The following is a 16,696-nucleotide window of genomic DNA, read 5'->3' on the forward strand; positions in this document are numbered from 1 at the left end:
AAAGGTTATTGTCGTATTGTATTTTAAGGTTTTTCAAAGATTTAACACAAATATTATTTTCAAACAAATTTAATACAATAATGCAAGTTTTTGTAACTGCTGTTTGAATATTCTGATAATTGTATAAATGTTTTTTTTTCTTCTGATTCAGCACGAATTACAACTTTTCTTGCAGTTCTGCAGCATATATCCTTGATTTCGAGTGCATTCTCCCATTCTTGCCCAGCTGGCACAAAAAGTATTTCCATCATTACAGTTCCCTAAATAACATAAAAAACGATGAAAACAAATACATTTTTTCTCATAGTATTGCAAACTGTGAGCAAAATACAAACAATTCAATGTTGTTTATCACTTAGCCTTGTACGTCTTTCCAAATTGTAAAAGACTTAGAAACCAACAGATTTCCTTAAGTTATAATGTCCGTCGGTCGGTAAATTTTGTACTTATTTGGTTCAATTGGTTCATTGCGTAAAATGTTATTTCATCTTTGTGAATGTTTGATATCGAAATAAAGCGATACAAATTATAGTGTTGTGACAATTAATGCAATAAAATAAACGTGAAACTAATTTTTCATAGTATGGAATATCAAAATTATTAAACAATAAAAATAACCCCAATCTTACTTATGTAGAGATAGCTATAATTCCTGGTAGAAATGAAGTAAAAAAGACAGACAGTCTGGTAATGTAAGACAAATATAGATCTTTGTTTAGGATTGAATAAAGTCTGATAACTGAAATATTCTAATTGAATGAAAAATGATAAAAATTTACCAGTGACAGTTCCTGTATTTGTGCATCTATTACAACTTTTCTTGCAATTAACAAGCATGTACGCAGTGTTTCTGTTGCATTCATCCACTGATGCCCAATACCGACAATGTTGATTATTATCACTGCAGTCTGAAGCAATAGACATAATTATGAACTGAAGAAATGGCTTAAGCTTATAGCAAAGAAAAATACTGATTCGCTATCGCTCGGGGTAAAACAATGCAACATAAATGTCCAACCCTTGGTAAAATAATGATAAAATGGAGTACCGTAATTTATTTCTTAAATAAACCGCATAAAAAGAACGCTTCATACTATCTAGTCTTTTTTCATTATTTCAAGTGCCAATCGCAAATATAGAATGGATTTTTTCACAAACACCATAAAAATAGTTACTACTGCCGCCTCCAGCCCCACCACCACCACTGCCTCCGCCAGTACCACCACCGCCTCCGCCAGTACCACCACCGCCACCTCCTTCCCCACCACCACCACCTCCGCCAGTACCACCACCACCGCCGCCTCCGCCAGTCCCACCACCACCTCCACCGCCACTGCCGTCAAGTTTACAATTCATCTTCAGAACTTGAGCAGCCTCAGTCGCTGGAAACAAAAATACATAGATTGACAACCATCTCCAAAATCTTCGATAAAACATATATATACTTAATCATAAATACATCGCTCCATGGAAGTTTCGTTCGATATAATTTAGTTTATAATCGCGTTAGGTATTATATAACCGCCAAATGTTATATACATAATATCTGTTATGATCCGAAAGTTTGTTGTTACTTTTTAGTTAATGGATGGGCTTGAAATGTCCAGATATGATATAAGGAATCGGAATATCTGAATCCATGTTTATACTTGTAACCTAACACGAATAAATGTACCTGTAGTCGTTTCAAAGGTGAAATCTTTTAATGTTATATTACAAGTCTGATTAGTTTTATCATCTTTTTGAAAATTTACAATATATTTATATATACATATATCACCTCTGTTTGAGTTACGTCTTTTAAGAAAGTTGTTTTGGCAGGGAAAAACCTCCTTTATAAGCCCGTACAGCACGGGGTCGTAGCTTTTCAGTTCTTCTCTGGTGTTTATAGGACCATGTATACCATTTGGAGGATTGCTTTCGTCGTTTACATAGAAATAGCTTTGAACTCCCTCTGCCTGTTTTCAAGAAATATTTGTAAGATGTACTGAACTGTTTCCCTTCCTTTTCTTATCCAATAAGAGAAATGAATTTCGAAAATAAATGAATTATGTTTATTCATTTTGTATTAAAGACAGCATGAATTGCTAAATAAAACGTGGTAATAGGTTACATATCTCCAATTTCCATTGTTTTCTTTTTCTTTATTATGATGCTTACAAATCTTCATAAAAATATCAAAATTAATTATCTGTCTTAATCTAAGCTGATTTCCAAATGCTTTAAGATAAAGAACCGAATCCAAATAAAAGCTAACACGCGTCCTTAAAATATTTTCTATGTTCTTTAAAGCAATATTATTGTAAGCATAAAGTTACGCGTGTTTCATTTGTAGTCTTTGAACAAAACGCACTCTGCCTCAAAACGTATTCAAACAATCAATCCGATAAACATGCGTTAAAAATGGAGAACTTACAAAATATTCTTCCACAGTGCTCATTGAGTAGGTATTTCTCCATAAACCTCTTTGTCTGGCGACAGAGTACTGTCTTGCTAATCTTTGGTTCCACCCATTTATTGCGTATTTGGCTCCAAGGTTGTGGACACCATGAGAAAACTCGTGGAGAAAAATATCTTCATTTGGATATCTATCATTCCGATAGCAAAGCAGATTTTCTTCTCCTCCTGTTGATACAGGTGCGTGGTCAGTGGCACCAAGACCACGTGCTCTGTCGTTCCACCAGGCAGGAAGAAAGCTGTGTTCCGGTATGCTTGTCGTTCCTTCGTTTTGACCAATCACAGCCGTCCTTCCTGACCTTTGGAAGAATGAATTTCTTACTGCAAAGCTGTCCGCAAATAAGAACCGTGTGACGTAACAGGCTCGCTTCAAGGCATTATCTGAAACCCTTGAAGACGCTGGAATAGGAAAAAAATACATGTTGTAATGTCGAACACTATCACTTTTGAACTGCTTTCTTCTATATTTGTTTATGAACGCGTTATAGTACAAGTATTTCATTGTTTATCAGCTAAATGTACTTACACACTATTGGAATACCATATGCTTCAGTGTATTTCTGGTAAAATCTAGAAAGACCGTTCGGTCTCATTACAGAAGAACTTCTAAGTGAACTTGGAACAGCACGCACATTGTCACAGCTGTGGGTTGATGTGGCTTGGCCCGGTCTAGATTGCGGTAACATTTGAGGAGCTAAAAAACAAAACTCCCTATGTAGATATGTATATGCTCTTAAAGACCGGATACACTGTGCTGTCAAACAGCAGTCACTGTGTCTTGTTGGCACTTATCGGCATTTTTGAAAAAAAAATTATTGCAGATTTATTTATTGGTTTTGATGCTTTCAGTAGTAATTCAAAATTTAATACGGTGATCATATTTCTTTTCATAAATTTCGTTTAATCAACTCCCTCCATAAAAGCTCGTTTACTATGATTTTAATTTGACAGAAAGTGTCATTTTATTCAACAAAAAGTAGGCAATTACAATTATTCAACGTGTCAATGATTAAATAACCATTAGCTAACATCTGTTGCCTTTATTTGAGCGGAGTCCGGGGAGTTTTGAAATTATGGTGTGCATTTTCGTCATATGCACATGCAAATTAAATTGATTATTAGAAATAGGTTATGCTTTAGTTTTGGATATAGCAGTTTTATCTTAGGGGACGAGTACTCCAGCAGTGTAAGAAGTTGGCTTGCAAGCTATTTTCTGACTTGGTGTTGGGCTATGGAGGAACGGAATTCCAACCTCTTACTTTGTAGGAGTAAGGGGGCGAGTGATAAGTTTGAAACAATAACGTATGGCATAGTAAGTTGTGAACTGAGAATCCGAGTAACCCAAACGCTCATAACAAATTGTCAGGATAAAAAAAACCAATCCCAGCTGCCCTGTCCTGTTTAAAATCGTAATGTAACCATCTGACTAATTCTTACATGTATTTACCTATAGGTCTTCAAATCTTTCAAGTTTTTGTTAATGCAACTTAAATACTCTGTTAGCATTGTGCTAAGCATGCTGAAAGGAGACATAGTTTTATAAGACACGTACATAATTATACCTAGTATGGAGTGTGTTATTATTTTTAAATATCATTTTGAATTTTTGGGTAAAAGTTCGCGAATTGTTTTTTTTTCTTTTTTAAAAGATCTATATAGGAAAACAAAGGGACACATACTATTTAATCGAATTTACCTACAACTTTCGACCGAGATGGGGACCGCTTCTGGCACGCGCAAAATTAGACTTATATGATTGCATTTCATGCTAAAAAAATGTTGAATCCTCTGAAATTTGATATCTAATGTTGAATATACAATATGAGGCAAGTGTAACCTGTAAGAAGACAACGTTGAATTTTGATATTTTATAAATAATCTTGCCTTTTACAGTTTTACATCACCTAGGTTTTATCTTAGTAGTGCCAATTCTTAATTTGAATGGCAGTTGTACTTACTGGGTAAATATATCGGTGGGTTTATTTTTTTTTAAATTCATTTGTTGAAAGCCACATTATGCGAATGTGCGTGAGGGGGGTCTGTTATCAGTGCTCAACACAACATTTAAAAAAAATGTCATTGAAACAGACGAAAGGAGTCAATGAGTAACGACAGTGCTATAATATCTTTTTTCACTGACTTTATTGTTTATAGCCTTATTAATATAGATGTACTGAAAAACTTTAAGTGAGCTATAAACAGATAAAACATTTTGTTTTTGTTAAAGATACTAAACTAGTTAATTAAAAATTCTTACTCGGTATTACAGGTTAATTCCCAACAGTCTCGCAGTGCTTCTAAGGTCAAATGTTAAATTTATGTTTATTTAAAATTAATGTTACCAATATGATGACTTCTATTAAGCTCAGACTTTGCCTGTCTAGGAGTTAATATTTCCTTTTATAATATGGTTTTAGACTTTGTCTGAAAGTAACGGAACTATTTGTACTGAAAAAAAAACATTTTGCAAGGCTATGAGTTGTGATATCGCCGATGTCTACATTAATTTGAAGAAAAGCTTGTACCTGCCTGCTCTCCTGTCGTTAGGTTCAAGTGATAGTAGTCAGCATCTCCAAAACCAACGTCCTGTTCACCGACGATTCCTCTTTCATCCCGAAAAACAATTCTTGTTTTCGGCTTCAAGCCAAAATGGCCTTGCACTAAAAAGTATAAAATTTTCAGAATTACGGGCATCTGTCATCGATTCGCTTACCATTACTATGTTTTCTCTATTATATCAAGTTTCCGTCGCTTATTGAAATATTCCACTTCGTAAATTACAAACCCTCTTTACAATGCACCAAAGAACGTATCAGTGTGTAATGATGATCATTGTAGATGCAAATGAATACAGTCACTGCAACTTGTATAGTCAACATTGCTAAAGGTTGAACAAATAAATGTTGGACGAACATGCTATAAATGCTACAATAGTTTAGATTTAATAAATAATTTGTATTCAGTAGCTAGTAACTGCCAAGTGTTTGCCGTCATATGTGTTTTATTTAAAGCATAGATTAATTGCAGATCATAGAAGCTTTATAATTAGGCATTATAGCATCAAAACAGCAAATGCTAATAAAATACTTTTATCTTGGTTGCAAACCAAGTAAGGTCACAAATTACCCAAATTAATTAGTTCGCCTAGGTTTTGATGTACTCTTTCTAATACATATAACCATGTTACAAGGTAACTTACTCACCGCATGAGAATCCAATAATAAGAAAAAGAAAAGCTATTTTACTGTAGACGTCCATCTTTTGATTACTTAATACCGTTACTGGTGTCAGGATTTGATATTTAACAATATCAAACTATCAGTCATTAAAGGCAATTATAATCGGAAAATTTGTTTCCTCGTTCGATAACGGTTGGTAATTGTCTCATCCGTTACTGCGTTAGTCCTTCATGTGACCTGTTATTTCTAGTCGTGGGCCATATAATGTACCTTATAGTGTACAAAATTTGTACTTTCGTTTTTTTTTTTAATTTAATGAGTGAGTTTACTTAAAACATGTCTAATTTTGAAATCAGGGTCCCATTTATCAGCCTGCAGGCGCGTAGCTGCCGTTAGTCAAAAAAGCTTTTGCCTGCACTTAATTTTGCCATTTAAAAAAAAAAATTTCTGAGATAAAATACATCCAGGAGAGGCATAAATGATGCTCTAAAACGCTATCTCCGAGGAGCTTCGGGGGGGGGGGGGCGGGGGCTTGGACCTGGACCTGCTGGGGGCCTTAAGCGGCCCCAAACCCCCTGCCTTAATTTTGCCTACACTTCAATTTGGCCTCAGCTACGCGCCTGTCCTTTATTATTTTTACGAGTCTCGCACTGATGGTACTGTATGGTAAAGCTCATTGTGCTCGCTGATTTAGGCAATGCCTACTCCATATTAGGTATTTAGATCTGTATAGGCTATAGCATCGGGTTCGTACATCATTTGTGCTTTGCTTTAAATATCAAACTAATGGTATTAAGTCTTTTCTGTATGAAGGGAGATAAACCTGATTGATAAACAATGCACTATCAGGAAAAAATGGAAACATGGACCAGAAAAATAAGAAAAGAATTCAGAAACTACTTGTGAAACTGGACAGCCCATCAGAGAGTGATACATTTAGTGCATTGGTTGAGATAAGAAAGAATGTCCTTAAAGGAAAGTCCGGTCTTTCTTATTTTTCCAGTCAAGGTGGTGTTCAGAAAATAGTCAAAATTTTACAGAAAAAGCAGAGTGTGGATAAAATTGTTGATGTTGCTTTAAGTGCTATAGGAAACATCTGTATGGAAAAGGATGGACGTTTATTGGTAATCAATTAATGAATATGAGAAACTATTTATATATTATTTGTTTGAAAGAGCTCGAGTGTTTCAGGAATTATCCACAGCATGGTATGACACAGGCATTGGAAAAAATCAACTTATATCATCCTACAGTCACAATTTTGTTGAAAAAAATGATCAATGAAAGTAGCAACCATACCAACTGAATAGCTGTGGCAATGTTCCAATTGGTAAAGGAACTTTTTTGAATAATCATAATGCAAATCATCTTATTTCATTTGAAGTCACTTTGCTTTTATTGCTTTGGGAGGGATTTAAGAACATACATGGTACATTTTTAAGATCTGATATACATGTCTAACTAAGAACATTCGTCTTTTTTTCTTCTCCAGGTAAAGAAATCTAATGGTATAGCCATAGTTGGTAAGTTTACTGGTCGACTTTATTGTAGACCGATTCAGTCACAGTGAATCTAAACATTTACTAAGTTTTTTCACCATTATAGCTGTGATACCAAAAACATAATAGACTTGTTTGTTCTTACTTTAAAATGGTATTGCCCACCCATTTTATTTTACAGAAATGTAGTCTATAAAGCACATTCAAACAAATTTAATGCTCTTAATAGATTATTGGTAAATAATATGATTTTCAAATTATTGTCTATTCTTTTAACCATGTTATTGTACCCCTAATTGCATCTCTACTCAAAATTACACAACTGCAAAATTTGTGGATGTACATGTATTATTTTTTGCGCTATCATTTACCACTTTTTTTAGATAATGGGGTACAAAGTTATCCATGAAAGCCCTGAAAAAATATTGTGGAATTTATATCCAAATCAGTTCTTGTGTCCATAATGAACTGTAAATCCTCTTGTTTAAGTGTGTCAAATACTAATATTGTGTCTGCACTTGTCCCATGTGAACAGAGTTCAGCTGGCTGCGTCATGCTGTGCTCAGCGAAGCGTTTTATTGATGATTATGATAATATCACACTACATTGAATCTTGCCTAATTGACATTAATACTCCAAATCCAGCCCACTGGAATTGTAGTGACCAATTATTTCTAATGGTGGAAGTTTTGATTGTATTGTCATTATGTTCTGATATAGCTTTCAGTAACTGCGAGGGTTCCTTGAGTGGAAATTTCATTGTATTTATGCCGAGGTATTGGAGAGAATTGGCTGTATTATTGGATGAATTTTTTGGTGTGTTTGATTGTTGTTCAGTTCATTTTTCACCTTACATTAAGAGGTGATAGGTAACACTGAATAAAATTATAGTTTAAACCCATTGTAGATGTCATGTGCTGTGCACCGTAAGGAGATGTTAATCATTAATGTGTCTTTGTGTTGTTATATCACTTTTTAGTTTGATTTTAACGAATTGTCATCTTTAGTTACCTTGGATTTTATTACTTTGTTGTTGGGGCCTTCCAGAGCTTACTTAAAGGTGTGTTTACACTTATTGAAGTATTTACATTTGTACTACATGTACTTTGTATTTAGATTTTATGTTAGGGGATTTTTGTGTTTCACCTTTCCTTTTTTTCTGTGTTGTCTTGAGAATAATTAATCTTTTCTTATACTCTAAATTTAAAGTGTATCTAAATTATATGTTACAAGTGTATTTTGAAACCTACATTGATGGCATGTGTAATTTCTTCCACATTCACTGTTCATGTACATGTAAAAATGCCATGTATTGATCACAGTAAAGACAAGACGAATCCATTCATCAGTGGCATTTTCATGCAGTACATGTATCTCCTTGTCAATAAAGTTGTTAAGGGAAACACAGTACCTATATAACGTACTGTTTTGTCTTTCTCAAGAATCGTCAGGTACCCACTTGGTACCAGTACATTTGAAGTCACTAAAAAAACAGTAGGTTTAACAGTGTTAAATAAAAAAGTTTTAATTATAATGGCATGCTTTACTCAGTATTATTCTTGTTCCCATTTTTGAAGGTCAGAAACTTGTTTATTTAAAAGACATTTGTTTCAAACTTCTGCTCAAAATATTGTATACATATTTGTACATTGGTTGCAATGCAAGAATGAAATAATTTACCTTCTACTATTGTAGGCGAGATTTTTACTGAATCTAAAATAGAGAGTGTACAAAACAGATGTGCCAGAACTCTGGCTAATTTAGCATTGGACCAAGAAAATATGGTTCAGATTCTGCAAACAGATACAGTATCAACATTAGGCAAATTACTTAAAATCACAGACACAAAAGAAAACATTATAACGTATAGTAGAGCTGCAAGGTGGGTGGACATACTTGTAAAATTATTGGTTTTCAGTGTTTAATCTAGAAGTATTTCATACTTAGCACAAGTAACCTCTGCTGGAAATTCAGGTTTAATCAAAAACACTCTGGCACTTGTCCAACAATTTATTTTTAATCATATACCATTATAATCCATATGGATTTATTGTAAAACAAAATCTCAAGATACCTGTAAGTGCCTGTTACATACATGTTTCAGAAAGATGTCTTACAGAAACAGATTGCTGGTCATTGCTGGAAACTCACATGATCGTTGTCTTACTGTAGCAATTCTTTTTTTTTTTACTTTTAAAAAGTTGAAATTTGTATAAGGCTGTACTGTACCACTGACATACCGGTAACTTGAACTTGTGGAAAGAATGTGCAATGTAGTTCCAATTCCATTTATACTGTCAGTGTTTCCAATAGAGTTCTTATCAGTAGTTATAACATTATGTTGTCCCATTCTCATGGGTCAGAAACATTTCTTTCATATTTTGCAAATATTCTCATATTGTTTGTGTGACTTTTCAGCAAGGCAAAGGGGGAAAATGATTTGTTTTTAAACGGAATACTGACCTGGAAATAGAGCATTTCTAAAATGGATGTATCTGGTTACTGGTTTCTGGAATTTTTAAAACTCAGTTTAAAGGGCAATCAAGAAGGATGGTCCATTCTCTACCCATAGTTATCTTTTTTCTCTCACTTGTAATGAATAGCAGTATGCCTGATTCAGTCATGTTATCTATTGTGCCAGACAGACAAAAGTCATGGGAAATGCTGCAATGGCACTCTCTAGATTGAACACAGGTTCTTAAAGTTTGTACAAAATTGTCTTCTTAACTTTTTCATAGCTATCATTAAATATTATTTCAATTTTCAACTTAAAATTTGTAAAAAATAAATGTGATTTGATTTTTGTACACATTTTCAAAAACATTTTCTATTACTTTCAGTCTTTAAGGAGTAGACCTAGGGTAAGGGACACAACTCTTAGAAATCATTGGAAGGTTTGTATGCAGCATTTATATCCATCTTATGTAAGCATCTTATTAACTTGGATTGATTTTATTCTGCTTCAAACAAAAGCTTGAGAGGCTTTGGTGAAATTGAATATGATGCAAACATATCACTAATTTCAAGAGTACTGTCCCTTACCCTAGGTCTACCACCTTAAGTAGTTATAATACAAAACAAAATGAGTTGAGAACACTTTTTGGACGGACAATATCATTGTTTCATGTTTTAGATTGTTTGCCAGCACTGCCAAGTACACAGACAAGTTGTTAAAAGAAGATATTGTACTTCACATAGCAAAACATCTCAGTAATACTGATGAGGAAATTAAACATGCAGTGTTGAGGTCTCTCTTTGAAATTTCTGGTGTCAGGTATGTAATGAATTACTGTAAATTAAAAATTTATGTACATGTATATTACATATTAAATGTAATATACATGTATAATGCCAATAAGCATGCTTATAATGACTGCATACAAATGTACCTTGATAGAAAAAATATGATGAAGCAAAAAAAAATAAAATAAAATGTCTGTTTTCTGCTACCCTAACTACCCTATTTTTTGTGCCTACCCTAAACATTTTATGGCAATTTTAGCTCATGCACTGTTACAGTCTATGTAAAATATTTTGAAAAAATATAATGATTTCCTTAACTACCTACCCTATTTTTTTCTTGTTGGTAGCAGGAAGCCAGACTTAATTTTTGTTTAAGCCTAAATCAATAAATAAGAATTTATATAGTTATAATGTAGTCTTAAGTGAGCACGAAACCTTTTAGGTTACTTACCACTACTTCAACCAATGAGATTTTAGAATGCATGCAAAAATAGTCCTACACAAGTTTTAGCACACTTTTGTAATGTTACCGTCGAAAATGTGCACATCAAATCTGCACAAATGAGCTTGTTTTTGGCAGAGAATCATATTTTCTTAATTTCTTCAAAATGATCACTGTAATTTACTGAGTGAATTAAATATTTTCATGAGTCCTGCATGAAGACTTCCTTTTGTGAAATGTAGGGGAATTCCCATTCTATTTTTTTAGCTCACTGTCTTCTATGAGCTGGTGTTGCACTGCAAGGTAGTAAAGCCCACAATATATATTCATGGCTATTAGTGTAAAGTATAGATCTCTTTAGATTAACCTTATCGTATAAGCTTCATTACATGTAGAACATAGAGAAATTAGTATCAGGGCCTACGGGAAGTGACATAAATGGTTTGTAGCCTAAAACATGCAGATTGGTAAGGATGGTTTTCTTTTGTTGAAATTAAAAATTTGTGATGATTGAAAACATTATGCAGAATACCATAGGCAGACCCAAGGGGGATGCTCCACCCCTTTTTATTCTCCAAAATTTGGGTTGATTATATAGAAAACATGGAAATCATTGGAGTTGGTCTGTCAATGGGACCCTTTTTCATCATGTCTGGAGACACCACTGACTACTCTATTCAATACAGTCTTCTTAAATATATAAATTTTTGTTGACATAGTTCAGGTAAATTCCATTGAAAAACTTGTTCTCATAATTACGTGTATAAATACATGTAGTAGGCTTTAATAGAGAGAAAAAAAATTGTTTTTCAGTTGTTCTCCAGATTTTGTAAGCCAGATCAACAATACAACTTGCTTGTCACAGATCCTGTCATTGCTGGAAGATAGTAATAGTACAATAAGTCATCAGTCTCTGAAGCTTCTTCACAGATTATCTCTACAGAAAAACTTCCGCCCAAGTTTTGGGTCTGCAGATGGAATTACAATAGTCTTTGATTTGTTCAAGAATGAAAAAAATAATTTTGACAAAAATATTCTACTTAGTATTCTTTGTATGTGTTGTAAGGAGTCTGTTAACCGACTTAAAGTTCGAAACACTGATATTTTACAGTACTTTTTGCAGTCTTTGGAAGATGAGCATTATAGTCAAATGCATGATAAATTGATCAGTGCTTTACAATGTTTTGTATTTGATGAAACTGGGATTTCTATACTGCTTGAACATGGTCTTATCAGAGTTTTGATTAAACATTTACAAAGAGTTGCAAAATTTGAATGTACTGTACCTCCTGTGGAAGATCTAGTTCCTACTTTTATGAAAGATGCTGACATGAAAAGAATAATGGAACATGAGAGTCAAATATTTAAATCACTTTATCAGTTACCATTTCAAAAGACTAGTAGTCATAAGAAAATGACTGAGAGCATAGAAAATATTAGCTTGAAAGATGAACATGAAACTTTGCAGGATGAAATTAACTATGATGATTGTGTACCAAAACTCAAACCAGTAGTATATAGTATTGATAGCCCAACTTATAAAGCACACTCTGATTGGAATATGAAGGATGAATCGGGAGAAAAATGTAAACAAACATTTGACAGACTTGATTCTGATTCAGAACATGGATCAAGTCCCTTGAGTACTGTATCATATAATTCACCAGAAAGATGTGCAAACGGAAGCCCACAAAACTCAAAAAAGTTTTCATTTGTAGTACCTAGTTGTTCAAGTTGGAGTGATGATGAAAGTTCTCCAGAACCTGCCAAATCGGCCCTCCCAGGGTCAACCATTAACAAAGACCCAAGATATGGGATGGTTTGTAGTATTCCATATACCTGTGATAGTCCTGTGAAATTTGAAAGTCAAAAAGAGTTATCTCCCCTAGGTTCCCCAAACTCTCCCCGTCAAGAAATAATAGAGTATTCGAGCTGTGAAAGTAGTGATGGTGAAACTGATGATACTTGGATGGTACAGGAAGTACCAAAAGATGAAAGTAAAAAAGAAATTATTAAAAATGAAGTAATAAATTTAGAAAACAAAGAAATTACTATTATTTCAAGATGTAAACCAGGGATTTCAGAATTTCAGGAAAAAGGTTCTGTTGATAAGACAGAAGGTAATAGAAAGAGAGACATCACTGAGGATGATTCAGAAAAATATTATCCAGCAAAAAAGAAGAGATTGGAATCTCCTAATCCTAAGAATCTGTCTTACCGATGTCTAGAAATTGAGAATCAGATATTAATTTTATTGTCACGTCTTTCACAAACTACTGACCCTAGTCCTCAACTTGTCAACAAGGAAGTGGTTTGTTGTCTTTTAGATTATCTCAACCAAGTTACCAATCCAGAACCAAGAGCAGCAAGATTCTTATCACGCCTTGCTTCAAATCCTCTTTGCTTTGATAAATTGATGAGGATGAACTTTATTATTTTGGTGTACTATAAACTAAATCTGCACACCTTTGAAAAAGATCTTTTTACATTGTCAAAACACAGGAGATGTATTCTGCAAGTTTCTGATGTTGAGAAAAGTATTCAGAGTCAGAAATCAGGGACTGAGTTTAGCTACACAAAAACTCACAAGGATCCATATTCATTTTTGGACATTCAAGATGGGAATACTGATCAGGATTTTAATTCTCTAGAAAATAAATCTACAGAGAAACTTATATCACCAGAAGTTAAAGTGAAGGTTACTGGCCAAAAAGAAGACAAGATTACGTTTCAAGCAAAGGTGGGGATGACATTATTACAAGATATGTGTATTCAAGCGGACAGTCACTTTGGAAGAGGTGAAATAGATCGCCTGATGTACAAGTACCCTGATGAAATCAAAGAATGGCTTCCTATTGAAATGTGCTATATTTCATGGTAAGATATTATGTTTTAGGACTCAGGATTTCTGCATTTGAAGTTTTCAAATAATATAAAGCTTAAATGAGCTTTACTAGAATCATTCTGTCTATCCGTCTATCCATTTATCTGTTCATCTATTTGAATGTCAATGTATCTTGTCATTGCATCTTTTCCTTGACTGCTCTGTGGATTTTGATGAATTTTTGAAGAAATTTTGTAAAAGGTTAGGTATCAAATATAGATGTGCTTAAATGAAAGTAATTATTTGTCTGAAACCTTCAAAGGAAGATACTGTAAACCAACTTATGGGTTTTGGGTCTTGTTGTTCTGTCAAATGGCTACCCCTCTGTATAGTATCTATAAATATAGTTCTATGCAACAGTATTACAAGTGGACATTTTGTGTGCATGTGATCATAAATGACCTAAATAAAGCTAAGAATTTATACTTAAAAATCATATTTGTTTTTAACTGCAAACCACCACATGAAAGAGTATGAGGGAAGATTTGATGCCTGTAAAGGGGGGTAATCCTGCTTGTAAGGTTTTGGAAAGTTTTTAAACACAAATTCTTCTTTTGGTTAGACATCATATATAGATGTGCATTTATGAAGATAATCAAAGTCAGGTCATTGCAAAGGATGATTATCCCATTTAGGGGTTCAACATAATTTTAAATCTGTTTGAAAAGTGGCTTATTCTTTTTGTGAGCTTGCTGAAAGTATAGGTATTTCTAGTTTCAATTGTGGTTTTGATATTGGTTGTAAATTGACATGTTTTAGTGACGTTTACATTAAGAAAAAGACAAATTCAAGCCACCAGTATACTATCGATATACTGAAGAAATTTTTATTTAATTTTATCTATGAAGTTGCTCTGACATTTACTTATATATTTTTATTAGTTGTAACATTCTTATGGAATGTAATCTAACTACAATAATTTTTTTTTTTTTAATTTTAATTTTAATTTAAAAATTTTTTTTCTCTCTTTTTGTGAGTTTTTACTTTTAATCTTTTCTCCTTTGGTTAAGTCCAGTTTGTTCTGTTGTACCACGTATTTGTAACAGTAAAAGTTTCTATAATTTTTGTTATTTTAACAGGTTGACAGGCATGCATGATCACTACCTCAATCGTATGTCTTTTATGGACCAAGTGATACAACTACTAAATCAGAAAGAAGATATTGACTTAAATCCAAGGTACCAAGCTGCAGTTCATGGATTTATGTTCCTTTGTAAACTAGTTAATTTTTCTATGAAATCTGAAAGTCATTTGATTTCAAAACGACCACAGGTTTCAGATAAGTGCATAGTAGAAAAAAATGAAATCCGCAATTTGTGCAATTTCAAAAGTGCACCAATCCGCAATGAGGTGGTGTTTGTTTTTGGTGAACAGAAGATTGCTTGTTGTAGACATCGTTTGTCTGAATGTTCTCCATTATTTGAAGCAATGCTGCAAGGAAAGTTTGCTGAAGCAAACCAAAGTGAAATTGTTATTGAAGACACAACGTATAAGGCATTCCAGTTTCTGGTGCATTTCCTTTACAAGTGTTCTGAACAGTGTGGTGTAATATGCCATTTCCACAGTTGTGAGGTATCTCTGGAGAGTGTTTCTGACTGTCTAGATATATTCTCATTGGCTAACAAGTATATGGTGACTGACTTACAATCCTTTCTCCTCCCAGTATTGTCTGGTCGTTTACTGACTGCCCAATCTGCTTGCCATGTCTTTCACTTTGCCCTTTTGTATGATTTTCCAAATTTAGCAGACAATAGTGTTCTATCTGTCACAATAAGGGGAAGCATTCAAGAAAGAATGGAAGGTTTTTACAAACTAATTGCTGGACAAAATAGGGAAGAATTTATTTGTACTTTGAGAGATTTGTTCAGATGTTGAGAGTACTACAAAAAAGATGGCCTAAATTTTGTTTTTGGCATTTCTCCATTACTTCGAAATTGATACCAGTTTATATATTCAGTGTCTAATTTAGATTGACCCAGACATTTAGAGAGGGGACCAGGCTACATTTTGCTCATTTTTGCCAAAATTTGCATGAAATTAAAAAAATTTTGCAAAAAGGGGGGGGTCCAACCCTTGCACCTCTTATATCTGCACTGCTCTTGATTTTTTTTACATTTGGCTGGGAAAATGAAATTTGTAAGATACTGAATAGTTGAACATTATAAAGCAATTATCCATAAGTTGTTTTAAATTTCAATCCTTAGGCTAGTAAATAAGAAGTTTTTTTTAAAGCATTTAAAATTGATTGAGGGGGAGGCATTTAACTCCACAACCGTGATAGCTGCCTGGAGATGAATTTATAACATAATTATATTTATACACTAAAACTATATCTTAGTCTTGATCATTAGGGAACAACCATATGTTTTTTTTATGTGGGCTAGGATGAAATTTTTTATCCTGCCTTTTTATTTATTAAAAATTTCAATCCTAGCTTATTATTTAAAATTTTATCCTACCCCCATAAAAATCAAATTGTACTTCCTTAAAGTAAGAAACTCCATTTGGAACTCAGATGTGATTCTGTCTCCTACTAGACAAGGGAGGAAACCTTAAATTAAGTATGGGACCACATGAAATTATATTTGTTAGTGGTATCATGTTTATTGATTTAAAAATGGAATACAATTGTTGAAGCATGTGTGTGTATATGTGTTTTGATTTTTAATATTAGTTAAAGGGTCAAACTAAAATAGAAATGCATGAAAGATAGTGTTATATGTCCATATGGCCCTAACTTGAAAACACATTTTGCTGAAATTTTAATGTCCAACGAATTAACTTGTGAAAGAGATTCATTTAAATTTCATACACAGCATTTGTAAGTCCCAGCGTCACGTTGCGACGGTTAACAAAAAGTGACATTTAATTCGATAATTTCTTTTCTCATCTACATACCAGTAATAAAAGAAAGGTTACACTTGACAGTCTACACTTCTGTTATGAAGAAACTTGGACGAAAATACAAAATTTAATATGAGTTTTTACCTAA

At 33.4% G+C, this 16,696-nt stretch overlaps 2 protein-coding genes across 2 annotated transcripts; one reads left to right on the forward strand and one right to left on the reverse strand.

Annotated features, from left to right (window-relative positions):
- Positions 1–53: 53 nt before the first annotated feature.
- Positions 54–5,813, reverse strand: LOC148625436 (uncharacterized). Its single transcript, XM_088568967.1, has 8 exons — positions 5,661–5,813; positions 4,983–5,117; positions 2,984–3,151; positions 2,417–2,856; positions 1,781–1,958; positions 1,176–1,382; positions 780–908; positions 54–260 (listed from the first exon to the last, which is right to left on the reverse strand). Exons 1-8 carry the CDS (start codon positions 5,713–5,715, stop codon positions 148–150), a joined length of 1,425 nt encoding a protein of 474 aa, XP_088425093.1. The 5' UTR covers positions 5,716–5,813; the 3' UTR covers positions 54–147.
- A 614-nt stretch (positions 5,814–6,427) lies between these two features.
- On the forward strand, positions 6,428–16,345 carry LOC148625437 (uncharacterized). The gene is made up of 6 exons (XM_088568976.1): positions 6,428–6,760; positions 7,129–7,159; positions 8,831–9,017; positions 10,269–10,409; positions 11,634–13,697; positions 14,784–16,345. The coding sequence occupies exons 1-6, from the start codon at positions 6,500–6,502 to the stop codon at positions 15,577–15,579; spliced, it is 3,480 nt and encodes a 1,159-aa protein (XP_088425102.1). The 5' UTR covers positions 6,428–6,499; the 3' UTR covers positions 15,580–16,345.
- Positions 16,346–16,696: the final 351 nt, after the last annotated feature.

Source organism: Perna viridis, chromosome 2, assembly GCF_037379345.1.
Source record: "Perna viridis isolate PV_CMFRI_1.1 ecotype Kerala chromosome 2, ASM3737934v1, whole genome shotgun sequence".
Taxonomy (NCBI): domain Eukaryota; kingdom Metazoa; phylum Mollusca; class Bivalvia; order Mytilida; family Mytilidae; genus Perna; species Perna viridis.